Consider the following 16755-nt stretch of genomic DNA (forward strand, 5'->3'; position numbering starts at 1 on the left):
CGGCTTTAAGTGTCCGTGTCACGCTGAGCCAAAAAGATTTCTGTACATCCCCGTACAAACACAGATACATCCGAACTGGCACAAATAGGATGCACACTTGCCCTTCTAACCTGGAGTGATTGTGAGGACTGGGAAAGGAGTTATTTATGAATGAGAACAAGAAGGTGCATGGAAGTGTATGGAAGTGGAAGCCATAGGCAAAAGCAGGATTGGCACGAAAATCTGAGCTCATCAATATTTGATGCCAACTGACTGATTTTCAAATCAGAACTGTAATTCAATACTTTCACAGCTTTAAGGCTAAATGAACCAAAACTGCTATTAAGTAAAAAAAATAGAATTTTTATTATTCATAATACTTCTATATAAATATTCTATAAATTATATTAATTGTATATTATAAAAATGTAAACTACGAAATATTGTATTAAAATACGTATTTGGTTGCCAATACAACATTTTTGATCAAATTTGAAGTGCTAAAATTAAAAGAAGTAATTAAAGTTTAAAAAGTCCTTTAATTTTTTCTTTTTTAAATATTTCCCAAATGATGTTTAACAGAGCAAGGACATTTTCACAGTATGTCTGATAATATTTTTTCTTCTGGAGAAAGTCTTATTTGTTTTATTTTGGCTGGAATAAAAGCAGTTTTTAAAACTATTTTAAGGTCAAAATTATTAGCTCCTTTGTTTGTGACACAGTTTGCAAATGCTCGTTGGAATGATGGATTTTGGAAATGCCAAAGTAATGAACTATGTTTGACGCAACTTGCAACCTTAGATGGCTAATGATGGTTTTCGGAAGCGTGCCCCAGTTTGATTTTCTTTTTTCTGTTGAACACTAAGGATGATATTTTAAAGAAAGCTAACAACTTGTAACCATTGACTTCCAAAGTATTTGTTTTTCCTACTATTCAAGTCATATTGTCATTAGTCATAAGGATTTCATGTTTTTTCAAAATATCTTTAGTATTCAACAGAAGAAAGAAACTCATAAAAGCCCGGAAACACTTGAGGGTGAGTAATAGTGTGTAAATTTTCATTTTTGGCTGAACTATATCTTTAAAATTTATGGATTTTGCAAACCAGGGTCAGCCCGTGGCATAGGCAGTATAGGCAAATGCTAAGGGTGCCATACATCCACACTGTAAAACCCAACAGTCAACTTTATCAAATGAAATGAGTGTTGTTAACTCAAAATTGACTGAAAGTTAATTCTACTCATTTGAAAAGAGTTTTGAACTCAGTGTTGAAGGTAATGAGTTAATTAAACACCTTATTACTTTAACTTAAATGGAGTAAGTTCACAGTACTCATATAAATTCGTTTTTTTAACTCAAATGGTTTGTAGCAATCGGTTTCCTTTAATGGTTTGAGTTGACTTAACTTATGAAGTTTTATAGTACTCATTTGGTTTGAGTTCTCTTCATTTATTGGGTTTTACTGTGCTCAAATTGCTTTGTTTACTCAAATGAGTTACGTTCACAGTACTCATTTGGATTAGTTTTTGTACTTAAATGGTTTGTTGCAATTGGTTTCCTCAAACGGTTTAAGTTACCTTAACTCTTTGGGTTTTACAGTGGGGAGGCACCAGATATGAAGGAAGAAAAAAGTATAACTTCCACTATTCTTAAATCTAGTTGGTATTATGACTTCAGAAAAGAATAAGCCCACATTAATTCAACTGCATAGCAAAGTCTACTAGTAGTAATAGTAATAATAAAATTATAGCTGCCTAAGATGTCCGCCCCTCTCCAAATAATTAGACTTTACCTGCTAAACGGTGGTTGTTTTTTGATGGGAGGACAAGCTCAACATATCAAAACTGGTGGCCAGGGTAGAAAAAAAGAAGAGGAAAAATGCAACAAAGTCGGAGGTAATGTTACGATAAAGATGAATATTTTGCTGTAATGTAATGTGTATCCGAACAATGACTGATAACGCGATTAACAATTAGCATGACACATAGCTGTCAACCGTCCCGTTTTTGCCTGGATTCTCCCGTATTTTACCATTCTATCCCACTATCATCCCATTTTCCTATATTACTCCCATATTTTTAATATTTTTTATGAAAAGTGAAAGTATCATTAACACAGAGCCAATCTAAAATGTGATATATTTGCAAGAGCTGTTCAAGAGAATTGTGCTTTCGCTTTATTTTGGCTTAAAAGCACATTGATATTAATATAAAAATGTCCAAAACAAAGCTATTACATTTCTTATGAGTACTCTAGCAGTGGCACGATGGGGTGCCACCTGAAATCTTGCCTAGGGTGCCAGATCAGTAAGGGCCGGGCAAGTTGCAGACACTTTTAAACTGCATTGAAATGTACACAAATTATGAGATCCTGCTTTGGTCACACTTTATTTTGATGGTTACATTGCATCAATGCCAAGTATTTCTCATTAGATTATAAGACTGTTTGGGTGGGGTTAGGGTTAGTGTAAGCTAACATGTACTGGCAAAGTTTCTTACAGTCAGTTAAATGTCTGCTGGAGCAGTATCAGCAGATATTAAACAGACAGTCTACTAATACTCAAATAAACCATCAAAATAATATGTTACTGAATAATGAGATGACAACTCATCAAAGTTTCTAGTTGTCTTTATGGCCCCGTCCACATCAAAATTTCATTGGTCTATAGCGCTGCATCAAATGTGTTCTGATTGGCTGAGACTGTATCACATGTTGTGTTCACTGCTGACAGTCTAGTTGAAGGATCCCCAAACTTGTTCCTGAAGGGCCGGTGCCCTACAGATTTTAGCTCCAACAATCAAACACACCTGAACAAGCTAATCAAGGTCATACTAGGTATACTTGAAACATCCAGGCAGGTGTGTTGAGGCAAGTTGGAGCTAAACCCAGCAGGGACACCGGCCCTCCAGGACCAAGATTGGTGACCCCTGGTCTAGTTGATAGAAAGAAGAAAAGTTGAAGGGTCGGATGAAATGATCTGACACAGTTGAGTCACTCACCTTAACCAACGAGACTTTGGCGTCTGGGTTAGTGACTCTGCATGGAAAGACCAAGGGCTCTCCCTCCTTCATGTACACCACATCTGGGATCTCCGACTGCACCTTCACAAAAGGCCGCTGGCTATCTGAAACGGCAATGCTGAGGTCAGGAACAAACACCCAAGAAATGCTGACAACAATCTAGAGTCAGCAGCAAGTACAGAAAGTTTGCTCGCTTGTTATCAAACGCTCTCTGTTGTTTTCTTGGTTGCACTTTCGCTCCAGTCTGCAATATTCTTGTGGCAATGAAAGGCTTTGGGTGTTGCTCGCCCCATTGTTCAGTGCTCTGGTGTTATTAAAGGAACGGGAAAAAAATCTCTGAACATTTTAACAAAAGTACCCCAAGGACTGCTGGATGTTTCCTTGTCGTGCTTTGATTCAATATAAAGGATGAAGGGTGAGGCTAAATGGACATGGCCGCAAGAGCGATTGATGGTCCTCAGGGGCCTTGTTGGCTAACCGGGGGCCGCACCTAGTGACCTGCGGCACCTCTTAGTCTTCCTTAATGCCTGACCGGGGAGGATCCGGGCCTCTCTTCTGCCCCGGGATGCCCTCAAGATGCCCACTCCCATGCGCAGACACGCATGCTAACAAACATACACAAGAAAACATCGCATCCTCTATCCTCGTCTCTGAGCTGTTCCTCCCCCCTTGACCAGCACAGGATACGGACGACCGGGCTGAGGGACACAGATAAGGCTGGGTACCCTGGGAAAGGCTGCCCAAGAGCTGAGTCTTTCAACAGCTGGGGCTATTTCTGTCCCCTCGAGGTAGCACGTAAATGAAAGTTATAGCTTTAAATATAGTGAGGGAGGACAGCTTACGGCGTGAGCGCAAATACACACAAAAAAATGTCAGCGCAAAATCATGCAATGCGCGCACTTAGTCGGATGTGTTGCCTCGAGAGAAAAATGGTGTTTAGGTATTATTTGCTTCCTGAGACTTCCTGTTTAGCCTTAAGCAACAGGAATGGTTAGTGAGATGGCCAAGCTATTGAACGATGGAAGGAGAGAAAGGATTACAATGAAATCAAAAACAAATACTGTAAGTGTTTATTAATCAAGGATTTATCAGTAAACGTCTTACGATACGCTCTTACGATAAGGGTGGAAATCCTGTCAGTCAGGGGGTCGCAGTAATTGCAAATCACAATGATCCTACAATCTAATACATTGTTGATGGCCAAAATACAGTTCCACCCTTGGTTTTCTGTCTGAGATGATATTTTACTTTAATATGTGGCACTTTAAAAGAAAGAAAATCCATTTCATGCACCAAAGTATTTTTTTTTATCAGTTTGGGGCATTACAATTTATTCTGGTCACTGAAATTAGACAAATCTTAAAATCTGCAAAAAAAGCAGTGATCATTAATATAATTTTTGGAGTCAGACGTCCAGTTTCAGTAGGAGGAATGAGGCAAATATCACACCAATCAACTGCCACAACAGGTGCATAAGTGCATCGATATTAACAATCACAGAAGAGAAGCAAATTGAGAAAAAAAAAACTTCTGATGATATTCTGTGATAACGGTGAACAAATTGTCCTAAAAAAAATAAAACGCTGCACTCTCAAGAGTCCACAGGCATTTACAGAAGAGCTGTAGTTTTTTTAATCAGCTTTAGTGGACACAGTCTAAAGCTTCATTCACACTACGAGCTACTCGACAAGCGACCATTCATTTCAATGAAGAGCGACCGCGGGCGTGCCGAGTGATGCGACAAAGTTGAGAATCCTTTAACTTTATGCAAATAAAGAGCGACTTTCTTGAGCAACAGCCAAAAAGAGCACCAGTGGAGCTCACGTGATCCTCTCTCAGCTCGCTCTGAGGTCGGTTGTATTCGTGCTGTATGTACCTCAGTGTTGCCAGATTGACCGGTTTCCCACACAATTGGGTGGTTTTGAATTTGAGTTTGTGTAAAAATGTCAAAAATGTAAAAATTGTAAAAATGGGATTGGCGGGTTGACAAAATTTTCTGACTAATGCAACAATTAAAAATGATACATGTCTTAAAGATTTACTGTCATGTCTTTGTGGATAATGTGAAGACGTATTCCCTTTTCAAGTTGATTAACTTGATCTCAACAAGTATGAAGGATGAAAAAACCTGCCATGTATGAAAAAACGCGCCAATCTTAATTTGGTTTGAACACGAAAAGAGGCCCATTACATCAGCACCGGACTTGGTTGGAATCTAAATAGGCAGTCAGGCAGCATAATACAGAGTGTGGACCAAAGCGCATCAAATGATCGGTAATTAAAAGGGGAAAAATAGAAAAATAGAATAAATATTTATATATTTTTTTATATTAGACACACATCTGATGCGTGTATTTGCTCCAAGCAAGTAATTCCGGGAGTTTTCCGAAAGACAGAACAATACGAGAGATAATATGGGAGACCCCTGGGAAAAAAGGAAGTATTGGCAAGTATGGTGTTCAGTCCTTTACTTCCACTCTTTACAGCTGAGGGAACGGAACCAACCCTGTTACGTCAGACACAGTGATATTCCAAGACAGCGGCGCCCTAGGTCTAAAATCTATAGTAAAACTTGCCGTTTTCTGCTAAATGGTTACATTAATCGAGTTTGTAATGTATATTTCCATTAAAGTGGAAACCAATTTACAAAATAATGTAAACTTGCTTGAGTGCTTCATTTCCCCTTTAAGTTAGTAGTGACCAGTGCATAGTGCAAACCGCGTGGGTGAAGGAAAGTTGTATCTAAATCTGACTCCCCAGAAAAATCTGATTCCCCTTCTTGAGCACACGCATCATGCACACTTTTATTGATAATTTTTTTTCCACAATTGACAGCAGGAACAAACATAGAAGAGTTATGTGATTGACAAGCAGTGCATACTTATGTTAAAAAAAATTTAAATGCTGAATGGGATGAATGTATACCATATTTCAAATGTGGTTACACAACATTAAGTGCAGTGTGTGGATGAGAGGAGGACAGTGTTTCGATGTGATCTGGTTATGTTGCGGTTAGTTGGCTGCTGGTGTTGGTTGCTGTATGGTTATAAATTATGACAGTTAAAGTAACTAGGTTAATTTATTTAATATTTAAATCAAATATTAATCTAATATTTTGGGTGTTTTTGTGCGTTTGGGCGGGTTTTGGACAGCTTTTGGACTGGAAAAAGTCTGGCAACACTGATATACCTACACAGACCTGCGTTTGCAGCAGGTCATCACCCAGTACTACAGGCAGCTACAAAGTCGCTGGTAGTGTCAATGAGGCATAAGGCTGCATCTGAAATTGCATACTTCCATACTATATAGTATAGTATAGTATAGTAGTCAGTCTGAATACAAACAATTGCGGATGTAGTATGTCCAAGTTCCATTTATACTACTCTCATTCATACTGTATAGAATGTACTTTCCAACAGCCGAGTAGTACATTTAAATTCAAATGCAGTACCTACTGAGTAGTAGGCAATTTTAGAGACAGCCTGTGTTTGAATATACACCTGAAGCATCTTACCTGTGATGTAGATGTAGACAGAAGTCTGTTTGCGCTCCTTTTGCCGATACCTGCAGCGGTAGGAGCCCGTGTGCTGAGTTAAAGCAGGACTGAGTGTCAGCCGGCTGCAATACTGGTTACTTTTCTTCCCGCACTGAGTGTTCACAATATGTGTGTCGGGGTAGAGTTTTGGTACGCCTGATGGCAAAACCCACTGGAGCTCCCACCGTCCCCTAAAACATCAAGTTTAGGGTAAACAAAGCGATTTGTACTTAACTGGTAAAAAAATATATGAGAGCACTAGTGAAAATGCTTCTATTTTACGAATTGGGGTGTTTGGGCTTATAGTTTGGGTCTCTTGATATGCTCAGTCCTAATGAAAAAGTGCTAGTTTGCTTTGCATTTTTTAAAGAAAAACAGGACTTGCAAAATATCTAAAACAATACTGTGTGTGTTGAGCTGAACAAGCTTTAAAGTTTATACATCTGATGGATTTTTTACAACTTCATAACAGGTAAAGTGCTTATAAAATGTGTAAATGGATTCTACTGCAAAATACTTATTTCTGACATGTATTAAACTGGCAATGTTGCATTTTTGACAAAAAAAAAACATCAGGAATGCTTGAGCATTCTGCCTTTTTTTTTGCATCCTGTGATATCATGTCATGTTTCTAATTTGTTTACATGTCTTTTATGTTCACATTTCAGTCAAACTGCACAGAAGTTTGTCTGGAAGCCAAATGAGGCTCATTTTCATTAGTATCGGTCTGCATCTTTGGTGTGCAACCAAGGTCCGAATGGCATTGACCACATTTTTTTTTTAAATGAGCTACTCAAATAGAGCTATTGTACTAGAGTTTGATTTCATTTAATAAAACCTGCCAGAACACCTTTTAAAACATTTAATGTAGCATAGAATTTAAGGTTAATGTTCAGTCATTGTCAGTTTATGATTGACTTATAATTTAATTTTTAGTATTTAGATTTGTAAAAGTTTTCTTTTTGCTTTAATGTCAGCATCAATGCAACAAACCATTCAAAGCATGATGATCATGTTCTCCAACATGATTTGAGTCAATCTGACTCATGCATAAGTAATGTTGACCTTTTGTAAAAAGGGTTAAAAATTAAGTTCACAAGTTCACAGTTGCATATAATTTAAACGGAGTATGGTAATGCATGTTGGGCATGTTTTCCGAGTGAAGTGCTCAGAGATCAGGAATGGCTAAAACCAAGAATTTTCATTTGTGATATAATAAACCAAAACATTCTAAATTAGGGCTTAATCCAATTCTGAATCCCAGATATGTTGTTTTGTATGCATTTTCTAATGTCTCATGCCAAACTTTTTTTTTTTTTTATGTTTCTACATTCCTCCTGACCAATCTGTATCACTTCTGTTAATCATGAAGCTATGTTACTCAAACATCACATCACGAGTTTACCACTTCCTCCTCCTCCTTTAACTGTGAGACAGTATGATGCTTCACTCACCTGCAGCTTAGCTGAAGTGTCTGATTTCTCTCTATAACAAGCTGCTTCTCAGTAACATCCAACACTGGAGAACTGAACCTCCCTTTTGTGTCTGTATCTGTAAGTGAAGACAGAAGCTGCTGGATCTTTATGTGACATTTTTTGTGCACAAAATGAGGGTAAAAGGAATAAAATTACATAAATGTGGTGCAAAAATAAATACACAGCTCTTTTGATGGCAGTCTTACATTGTGATTTTACTGTTTTGAAACAATTATAAAAGTTAAATTTCAGCTGTTAAAATATAATCAAAAACGTTTTACTCATTGTAGGCTAATAGATGCTATTTTATAGTGTTTACAAAGTAATTCATTAAAATAACTTTTCATCTTTGGATGTTTTTTGTATTTTTTTAAAGAATTAAACAAAATCTGTATGTGTATTTTTTTCTTCACAAATCAAAACATTTCTGCATAAAAACCTATAAAAAATGCATCTCACTTGATTAATAATACACGTAACGTCAATATAGCGCCTGGGGAACATAAAACGAGCGAAATGACTGAACTGTTGTGCGGTGAATAATTGCGTGCCTTTTTAAAATGATTTACCATATCTGCATGATGCTGTGACATTAACAGCCTATTTGTTATGCAAAGTAGCATGCAATGCAATAAAATAAGCATGCATGCTCTTTTTTTTTTTTTTTTTTTTTTTGTGGCACACAATTCAATGGGATTTTAAACCTCTTGTGTGAATGCAGACGTGCCCTGGACAATACTAACCGCTGTCGCCATTGTTTATTTCTTTAAAACGCATAGCATCATTTCCTTCTGTACATTAAACGATAGGTATTGTAGTAAGACCAATTGTAGAAGGAAACACGAGTCAAGCACTTTTTCCCATAGCAAGTCCCGCATGGGGTTGAAACAGGCTCGTTATCAGCCGGTCCACACGCTGAGGTTCCGTTTCAGAAACGCAGGTACTAATGACAGGACGAAAAGCTGCCAAGTTCAACAAACTTTACACGTCATGTTTGAATAAATGCAAATGAATGCAGTAAACAGGCTAAGTTTAACGTTTAATTAAACGACTAATAATAACCGTCATAGTCATAATGAATGTTGAATTGAATATATAGAGTGAGTTTCAATTATATTAATACATTTTATTATATCAAATAATTTTTAGTTGAATAGCAGGCTACATTATCGGAACGGTGTATTTCCTGCTTTCGTTATTATTATTATTTTTGTATTTAATTTGTGATAACTTAATAATTGAAAACAAAAATACATCTACACTCTTAGAATAAAGGTTAATTGGAAACGTTCATGAACCTTTAACATCCATGGGACATTTCATTCCACAACATGTTTTTTAATGGGTTTTATTTTTGCAAAATTGTTGTAAACAATTTATATTGGTTGAATTTAAACAAACAAATTAAATTAAGTAATTTTCAAATTAAGTTGTTTTATTTTAATTCAGCTCAAATAAATTGTTTACAACCACTGAACTTAAAAAACATTTAGTAAATCCAAGGAATCATCATTATTTTTATTTTTTTTCAGTGGATGATCTTTTAAAAACTTCTAGGAACTTTTTGGTTCTTCCTTATGATCCTGAGTGTACTGCTTTGTAAATGTGATGGAGAAATTGGCAGAAATAAATAAGAAATGTTTAAAAATGTCTTTGCCATTTTGGCTAATCCAAATCATAAAAAAGTTCCGGGGATGTTTTATTTTAGACCCTCAAAAGATTATTTTTATTTTAGATCCTTTTACTTTGTTGGTCCCCAAGAACCATTTATGAATTCTGTAACAATACCAACACCCAATAATGGCTATTAAAACAACCAGTTTGCTTAAAGGGCAGCTCTACTCAACCATCAATGACAAAGAACCCCATTTAGAACAATGAAGGAATTTTTCAGAGGTCTTTTTTTTAATTCACAAAGTCCTACAAATCAGAACCTTTTAATTAATAAGCTGAATGAGCTAGAAAATAAATTTAGCTAGCCCATAGCATATAATCAATATTTCAATTAGTATTGTTATTCGTCTATTTATTGACAAAATTAATATTGTTTAGGCTACTTATAGGCAATGCATTTATTAAAGTGAATTGGTCTTATTTAGTAATTTTAAACTTGTTTAAATGGTGCATTCAGTTTCTGACTTTTTATAGGCTACATCTTTATAAAATCAAATATTCTTCTTAATTTTGCTAAATATATTTTCTTCACCAGAGCTGTCTGCTTTCGTGCACGCAGGTATGCGGATGCATGCGTAAAACACGTTTTGCTATTAATCAAGTTCAGTTTTGCATCCTGTGATGTGAATGCTGAGCTGTTGACCAATAAAGCAGTAATCATCACGCAGTGCGGACAGTACATCGCTTCACCCCCTGCTTCCTCCCCGCGGGTCTGTTTAAGCTATAACACTCTGATTAGCGCTGGTTCCTGCCGCACGGTGGTCATGACCCCGAAGTCATTTATATTAGAACTTCCATTTCACAAGTCATCAGGCTCAGGAAATAACGCCCTCTCTGATTCAACCGGGGCCAAACATTGAAGACGGATGCCAAGTAAGAGCAGAGAGGTCCCTACTATCAAAACAACTTGTCCTGATATATGGCAGACAGTTTTAGCATTTAATAAAACTAACTTTTTTTTTTTTTTTTTTTGCAGGCTGTATTTTGTTGTTTAGAATTCACATGTGCATTGCTAGATCTCTTTTGTATAGCCTTCTGCCTTACATATTTTCATAGCTATTTTGAAGTTATATCTGATAAACATGAATTTACATGATCTCATTTTAATATTTGCTGTTGATATTATTATTGGTACAATATTGTATTTGTATGATTGTACACACAATTTGTCAACTGAACTCATGCATTTTAATAATAATTTTACTTAATTAATAATTTAGCATATATGATTTTTGTATTTTTTGTAAATTCAATGCGTTTGTAAAGCATGTCAAATATGCTATTTTTGATATACACTCCAAAAATGGCTTTTGTTGCTTGTTCAAACTACTCATTTAAAATGAGTTGAAACAACACAATGCTTACATTTTTTTGGAGGGATGACTTTTTATGTTCAATCCACTTAAATTTGTAAAAACGATTAAGTTAATAGATTTGTGTTGGGACAACATAAAGGAATTGTGTGCAACCCAGCATTTTTGTATATGCATATATATCCACAAAGTGACAAGCAGATAAACCAATTATTTTTTCTGATAAATTTGTTGCTTCTACCATAAAAACAGACATTTGTTTGTTTGATAATATTTGATATTTAGTGGTCTTAATTGCTTTGAGGCGGGGAAATTAGCCTAAACAATTAGCCTTTTATGCATGGTAATGTATCACATTTTAAGTGCTTGCATTAAAACAACATGTAGTTACACTAATAACACTCAGCCTTCTTATAAACCTATAACCTATAAACCTAACCATTTATCAAAACCATTTGCCGTAAATGTGAGAATTTTTCTAAATAATATCAAAGCGCAAACCAGTTAGTATTTGTACATAGTTGTGATAAATGTTAAATCGGCTTGCCATAGTAGTGGGAAAACTAAAATTTTAGTAAATAATTTTTTTTGCGCAAATTTCTTGCATAATTTTGCAATTATGTCATACTCTCAATTGCCATTGAATTGTTTATTAAAAATAAAGATATGCGAACAAGTTTATATATGCATCCAAAGTTTCTGGATGTTTTTTTCTAGGTATCAGATGCGCTGGAGCTGAGCAATGCCACACTCTCATCCGCGCGCATTCCAGACCTGTATTTCATCACTTTGATGAGTGTTAAACAAGAACTTATTTTGAATACAATGACAAGTAGCTAAAATTAATATATGGACTATACATAAATGTATTATTTGTAGGCTATATACGAACACAAATAAAACACTTAAAAATAAAGCACATACCTTTAGTCAGAACACGTCCTGACAGTCCAAATATCATCACAAATAATATATCGAACATTCTCTTGGTCTTGCTTGAGGGTGTTTGTTTGGAGATGAAGGAATACCTATGGAGGAATATAACACTGCGGATCCAATACTCCAGAGAATCAGTTCACCTCACAACGCCAAACTCCTGAAACCCTGCGTTCACGGGGACAACAGTCAATCTCGGTAGCTAGTTTCCGCAATGTGTATGAACTCTTGAAGCAGGAGGACCGCGCATGAATTCCAGTTACACTCTTTCCCATCATGACCGCGGGCTGGGATTTATTCATTTCCCACCGCCACCGGAGCTTCCGTGACGCTCATCGACACACCCATCCCGCAACTGACGTGACCTACACGAGCCCGATGTACTGTACAGATCCGCGGACGCTCCTTCAGGCAATGCATAAATAAACCTGTTTACTGGTGTACAGTTGACGTCAGAATTATTAGCCCCCTTTGATTTTTTTCTTTTTAAAAAAATGTTTCCCAAAAGATGTTTAACAGCAAGGAATTTTTTTTACAGTATTGATAATATGTTTCTTCTGGAGAAAGTCTTCGTTTTATTTCGGCTATAATAAAAGCAGTTATTTTTTGCATAAAACATTTTAAGGTCAAAATTATTAGCCCCTTTAAGCTATATAGTCTACAGAACAAACTGTCGTTATACACCTGTCTAGTTATATGGTGGTGAGAGAGACCCCCCCTCATGATTGTGAAGCGCTTTGGGTGTATGGCCATACACAATAAATGCGCTATATAAGTACACACATTACATTACATTACATTAGTTAACCTATAGTTAAGCCTTTAAATGTCACTTTGTATAGGCTCTTGAAAAATATCTTGAGAAATGAGAAATGAGTTATTAAAACTATTATGTTTACATGTGTTGAAAAAAATCTGTTAAACAGAAATTGTGAAAAAAATAAACAGGGGTGCTAATAATTTATAGGGGGGCTAATAGTTCTGACTTTACTTGTATATCTGTAACAATGGCGGAAATTAAACCACTATCCCGATTCTCAAAAGAGGAGAAAATGGTTTCTTTTCAGTGGCTTTGGTAATTAAATTAACATAAAATAATTGAAAGAAAAAAAGACAAGTTATGAAAATTCCTTTTTTATTACATGAAAATATCAACTTTTCCCAAGCTGATTCTCAAAATATTCATCAGGAGAAATAAAAATGGACACAATTGAGACAACTGTTGTCATACAGGACGAGTCAAATAAGAATTTAGTAAGAAATTAATGAGAAATATTAGAGATCAAAGAAATCTTATTTTGATTAGAAAAGAGTTTCTTGGAAAAAGCTGAGCACAGTTTGAGACATTAGTGAAATATGAAAAGCTGGAGAATTTAGAAAAAAAACTAATGTATGTTATTATGTCCAGGAAAGGGGGCTTCAATGCAAAAGGCATCTGTGTAGGTTCTTGTATATTTTGTATCTTGTATAATTTATTTTGAATGAATGAATATTCAAATGAATATTATTTCATAAGGTTTGTCATTTATTTATTTTGGGCAGCACGGTGGCTCAGTGGGTAGTGCTGTTGCCTCACAGCAAGAAGGTCACTGGTTTGAGCTTCATCTGGGTCAGTTGGCGTTTCTGTGTTGAGTTTGCATGTTCTCTCCGTATTCGTGTGGGTTTCCTCCTGGGGCTCCGGTTTCCCTCCCATGTCCAAAGAAATGAGGTACAGTTGAAGTGAATAAACTAAATTGTCCGTAGTGTATGAGCGTGAATGAGAGTGTATGGGTGTTTCCCAGTACTGGGTACCGGCTGAAAGAATGAATAAATTTATTTATTTTATAGCTAAATTTGAAAAAAAACATTTTAATCTTTGAAATAATTTTTTTGTTGGGGTATGGGTTATTTTATAATTATTGTAATTACTATTATTAATTGATAATATTATAGAGTTTAATCTAGATTGTATTCTTTTGACATTTTTTTACTTGATGAAATGTGTAGTTAATGAAGCTATTAATTAATTATTATTATTAATACTACTTTTATTATTAATAGTATTTAAACAGTTTCTTTTCCTAAACATTTACACAGACCCCCTAGCACTTCTTTGAAGGCCTCAGTTAGAAAACCCTTTGGTGTAGATAAAAGGACTCGTTTGTGAATTTACACATCTAAATCATGGGTATTTCATCATAGACACCCAAATATGTTCATTTAAAATGGAAAAATGTATTGTTTAATACAGGGTTTCTTAAACTTTTTTAGCCCGCGACACCCAAAATAACAACTCCAGTGACACACGACCCCTACTATACTCAGAGGTGGTAATAAACATACAAATATTGCACACAATGATGCACACACCAAAAGAAGCTATATAAACATGAGCATATTGACAACACAAAAAATGCAACAGTCTAACAATCATATCATTTGTTTAATTTAATATTAACCTCACTTAACGAGAATGGTGGGCACAATGTTAACAGCACAATCCTATTCTTGGTATAATTTTGAATACTGCCACTTTCAGTTGGGCCTTTATTTTTAATGTACATGAGTGCCAAAAAGGTGTCAAAGTTTAACATTGCGCTGTAAAATCAATTTGATGCAACTAACGCTATAGCTGGGATGTTACTCTAGCATCATAACCCCAGGGGTCCCAATCCAGTGGGGAAAAAATTGAAAGCCTGATTAGTTGAAGGCTTTTTACTTGCATGTTGTTGTTTTTTTATGTAACTAATAAATTTTAAGTACATATTAAATATATTATAAGTTAAAAACAAATGTGTATCTTCTGTAGGTTATGGATAAAATAAGGTAATTCTAATAGTTTAATAACATGTATGAGATTTTTGGAAATCACCAAGCGACCCCCCCCCCCCCCTTATTGTCTCGCGACCCCCACTTCGAGAACCACTGGTATAAAAGACATGGGCGATGCGGTGGTGCAGTAGGTACTGCTGTCGCCTCAGAGCAAGAAGGTCGCTGGTTTGAGCCTCGGCTGGGTCATTTGTTATTTCTGTGTGGAGTTTGCATGTTCTCCCCTTATTTGCATGGGTTTCCTCCGGGTGCTCCGGTTTCCCCCACAAGTCCATAGACATGAGCATAAGTGAATTGGGCAAGCTAAAATTGTCCGTAGTGTATTTATGTGAGCGAGTGTGTATGGGTGTTTCCCAGTGATGGGTCGCAGCTAGAAGGGCATCCGCTGTGTAAAACATATGCTGGATAAGTTGGCGGTTCATTCCGCTGTGACGACTGTGGCAATTATTTGGAAAAATTTGAGTTTCTATTAAGTTACATTCTATTAATAATAGCATTTTTTGTGATAACATATTAATTTAATCTTATTCAATTCTAAAATAATTCATAATAAAACAATCTTTTTTTCAAATTAAAGTAAAATAAAATATTAGATAATTTTAATCCAGTTTTTCTTATTTGTTTGTCTTTGTATTTATAAAGTCTTTATTTATAAATACATTTTATAAAATGTATTTATAAAGTCTTTATTTATTTCAATCTTGTTTTTTGTATACTTTTGTATAATTTCATATTTGTATACTTTTGTACAATTTTGTATAGTTTTCTTTCATATTTTAATTAAATCATTTTATTTACAGATTTATTTTTTCAAACATTTGCAACACTCTCTTGTGAAAAATCCCATATTAATTAATATAAATATAATTAATATAATATTATAATTAATATTAACACATATTAATGAACATATTCATTCCCATTAAATCACTTGCAAATGAATAATAAAAAAAAACACAGTTTAAGTAATGTAGCACCTCATTTTAATATAGTTCTAACTTTCAGATATCTAACATAAAGTATCAACATTTGCTCAGTGGTGACATTTACATCAGGTTGTTGTAGGGAGTACAGATCATGATAACAATATGTGCGTTAACTAAAGGAGTACTGAGTAAGATGTAATGTCAAATCATGACCAGCAGAGAGAGTCTTAGGGGGCTGCAACTGCTTTCTCACACTCTCAAAGACAAGCCAGCAAACATTCATAACAACAAAAACCTACATAAGAGCAATAACAAAAGCACTAAAAGTCATGCTGGTCATAATATCTGACATCCAATCAATTTCACAGTAGAAACGGACAACGAAGTGGAGGGTTTATCATCCTTAAACAATGAAAAACATGTGAAAATAATGCCATGAACACGAATAAATGAATGAAAACTAACATTTAGCCCAATAATACAAGTCTTCCCAAGAGAGCTCTCTCCGCTGCAAATAATGCACATCTCTTCAATCTCTACATTAGTAGTCCAGGTTTTAGAAAGTACAGCTGGTTTGTGTTGGCTGAGTTTGGGGCATAAAGACTGACAGACTGTGAGTGGAGATTTCAAACTCCGAGCAACATGGGAATTATGGGACATTGCTTTCTGATGCAGGGGTGTTGATGTTTGCCATGTCTGTGCACCATGAAAGCAGGGCCGGTGCACTTCCATCACATGCATCTGAGCATGGGTGATCACCCGTTCTCTGGTGTGTATATATTTATATATATATTTGTATATGCATGTGTGTGTGTGTGTGTTTTTGTGCGTGTCACACCTGGCCTTTCGTCTGCTGGTGAATCCAGTCTGTGAACTTAATGACACGCGTGTAAACTCCGGGCCGATTCTGTCGAGCGCAGCCCTCACCCCAACTCACGATGCCTGCTAGAAACCACCTGCGGCCCCGTTCCAGACACACTAAAGGCCCTCCGGAGTCTCCCTGTGTGAACATACTGTATACGTGAGTACTGTACTGCATGTGAACAGGGAAGGAACGATGATAAGAGGTGGAAAGGAAAAGCACACAC

The 16755-nt window shown here is 35.8% G+C and overlaps 2 protein-coding genes across 10 annotated transcripts in view; both read right to left on the reverse strand.

The window, feature by feature from the left end:
- Positions 1-12205, reverse strand: part of flt1 (fms related receptor tyrosine kinase 1) — a 58919-nt gene extending 46714 nt beyond the window's left edge. For 2 of the 3 annotated variants that reach the window (NM_001014829.3, NM_001257153.1), the window contains exons 1-4: positions 11922-12192; positions 7990-8086; positions 6515-6726; positions 2980-3104 (exon numbers count right to left, since the gene is read on the reverse strand). In NM_001014829.3, coding sequence (NP_001014829.3) covers positions 2980-3104; positions 6515-6726; positions 7990-8086; positions 11922-11979 — 492 coding nt within the window. In that variant the 5' untranslated portion in view covers positions 11980-12192. Of the gene's footprint in view, positions 1-2979; positions 3105-6514; positions 6727-7989; positions 8087-11921 lie in introns of all 3 variants that reach the window. The other variant, XM_073940364.1, reaches the window with a different exon arrangement.
- A 3502-nt stretch (positions 12206-15707) lies between these two features.
- Positions 15708-16755, reverse strand: part of LOC100331291 (suppressor of tumorigenicity 14 protein homolog) — a 29942-nt gene continuing 28894 nt past the window's right edge. For all 7 annotated transcript variants that reach the window (XR_012399324.1, XR_012399325.1, XR_012399323.1 and 4 more), the window contains one exon: positions 15708-16667. Coding sequence is in view for 4 of the 7 variants with exons in the window: in XM_073940672.1 (XP_073796773.1) it covers positions 16500-16667 (168 nt within the window). In the remaining 3 variants the exon portion in view is untranslated. The remainder of the gene's footprint in view (positions 16668-16755) is intronic.

The sequence above is a fragment of the Danio rerio genome, chromosome 24 (genome assembly GCF_049306965.1).
Source record: "Danio rerio strain Tuebingen ecotype United States chromosome 24, GRCz12tu, whole genome shotgun sequence".
NCBI lineage: Eukaryota > Metazoa > Chordata > Actinopteri > Cypriniformes > Danionidae > Danio > Danio rerio.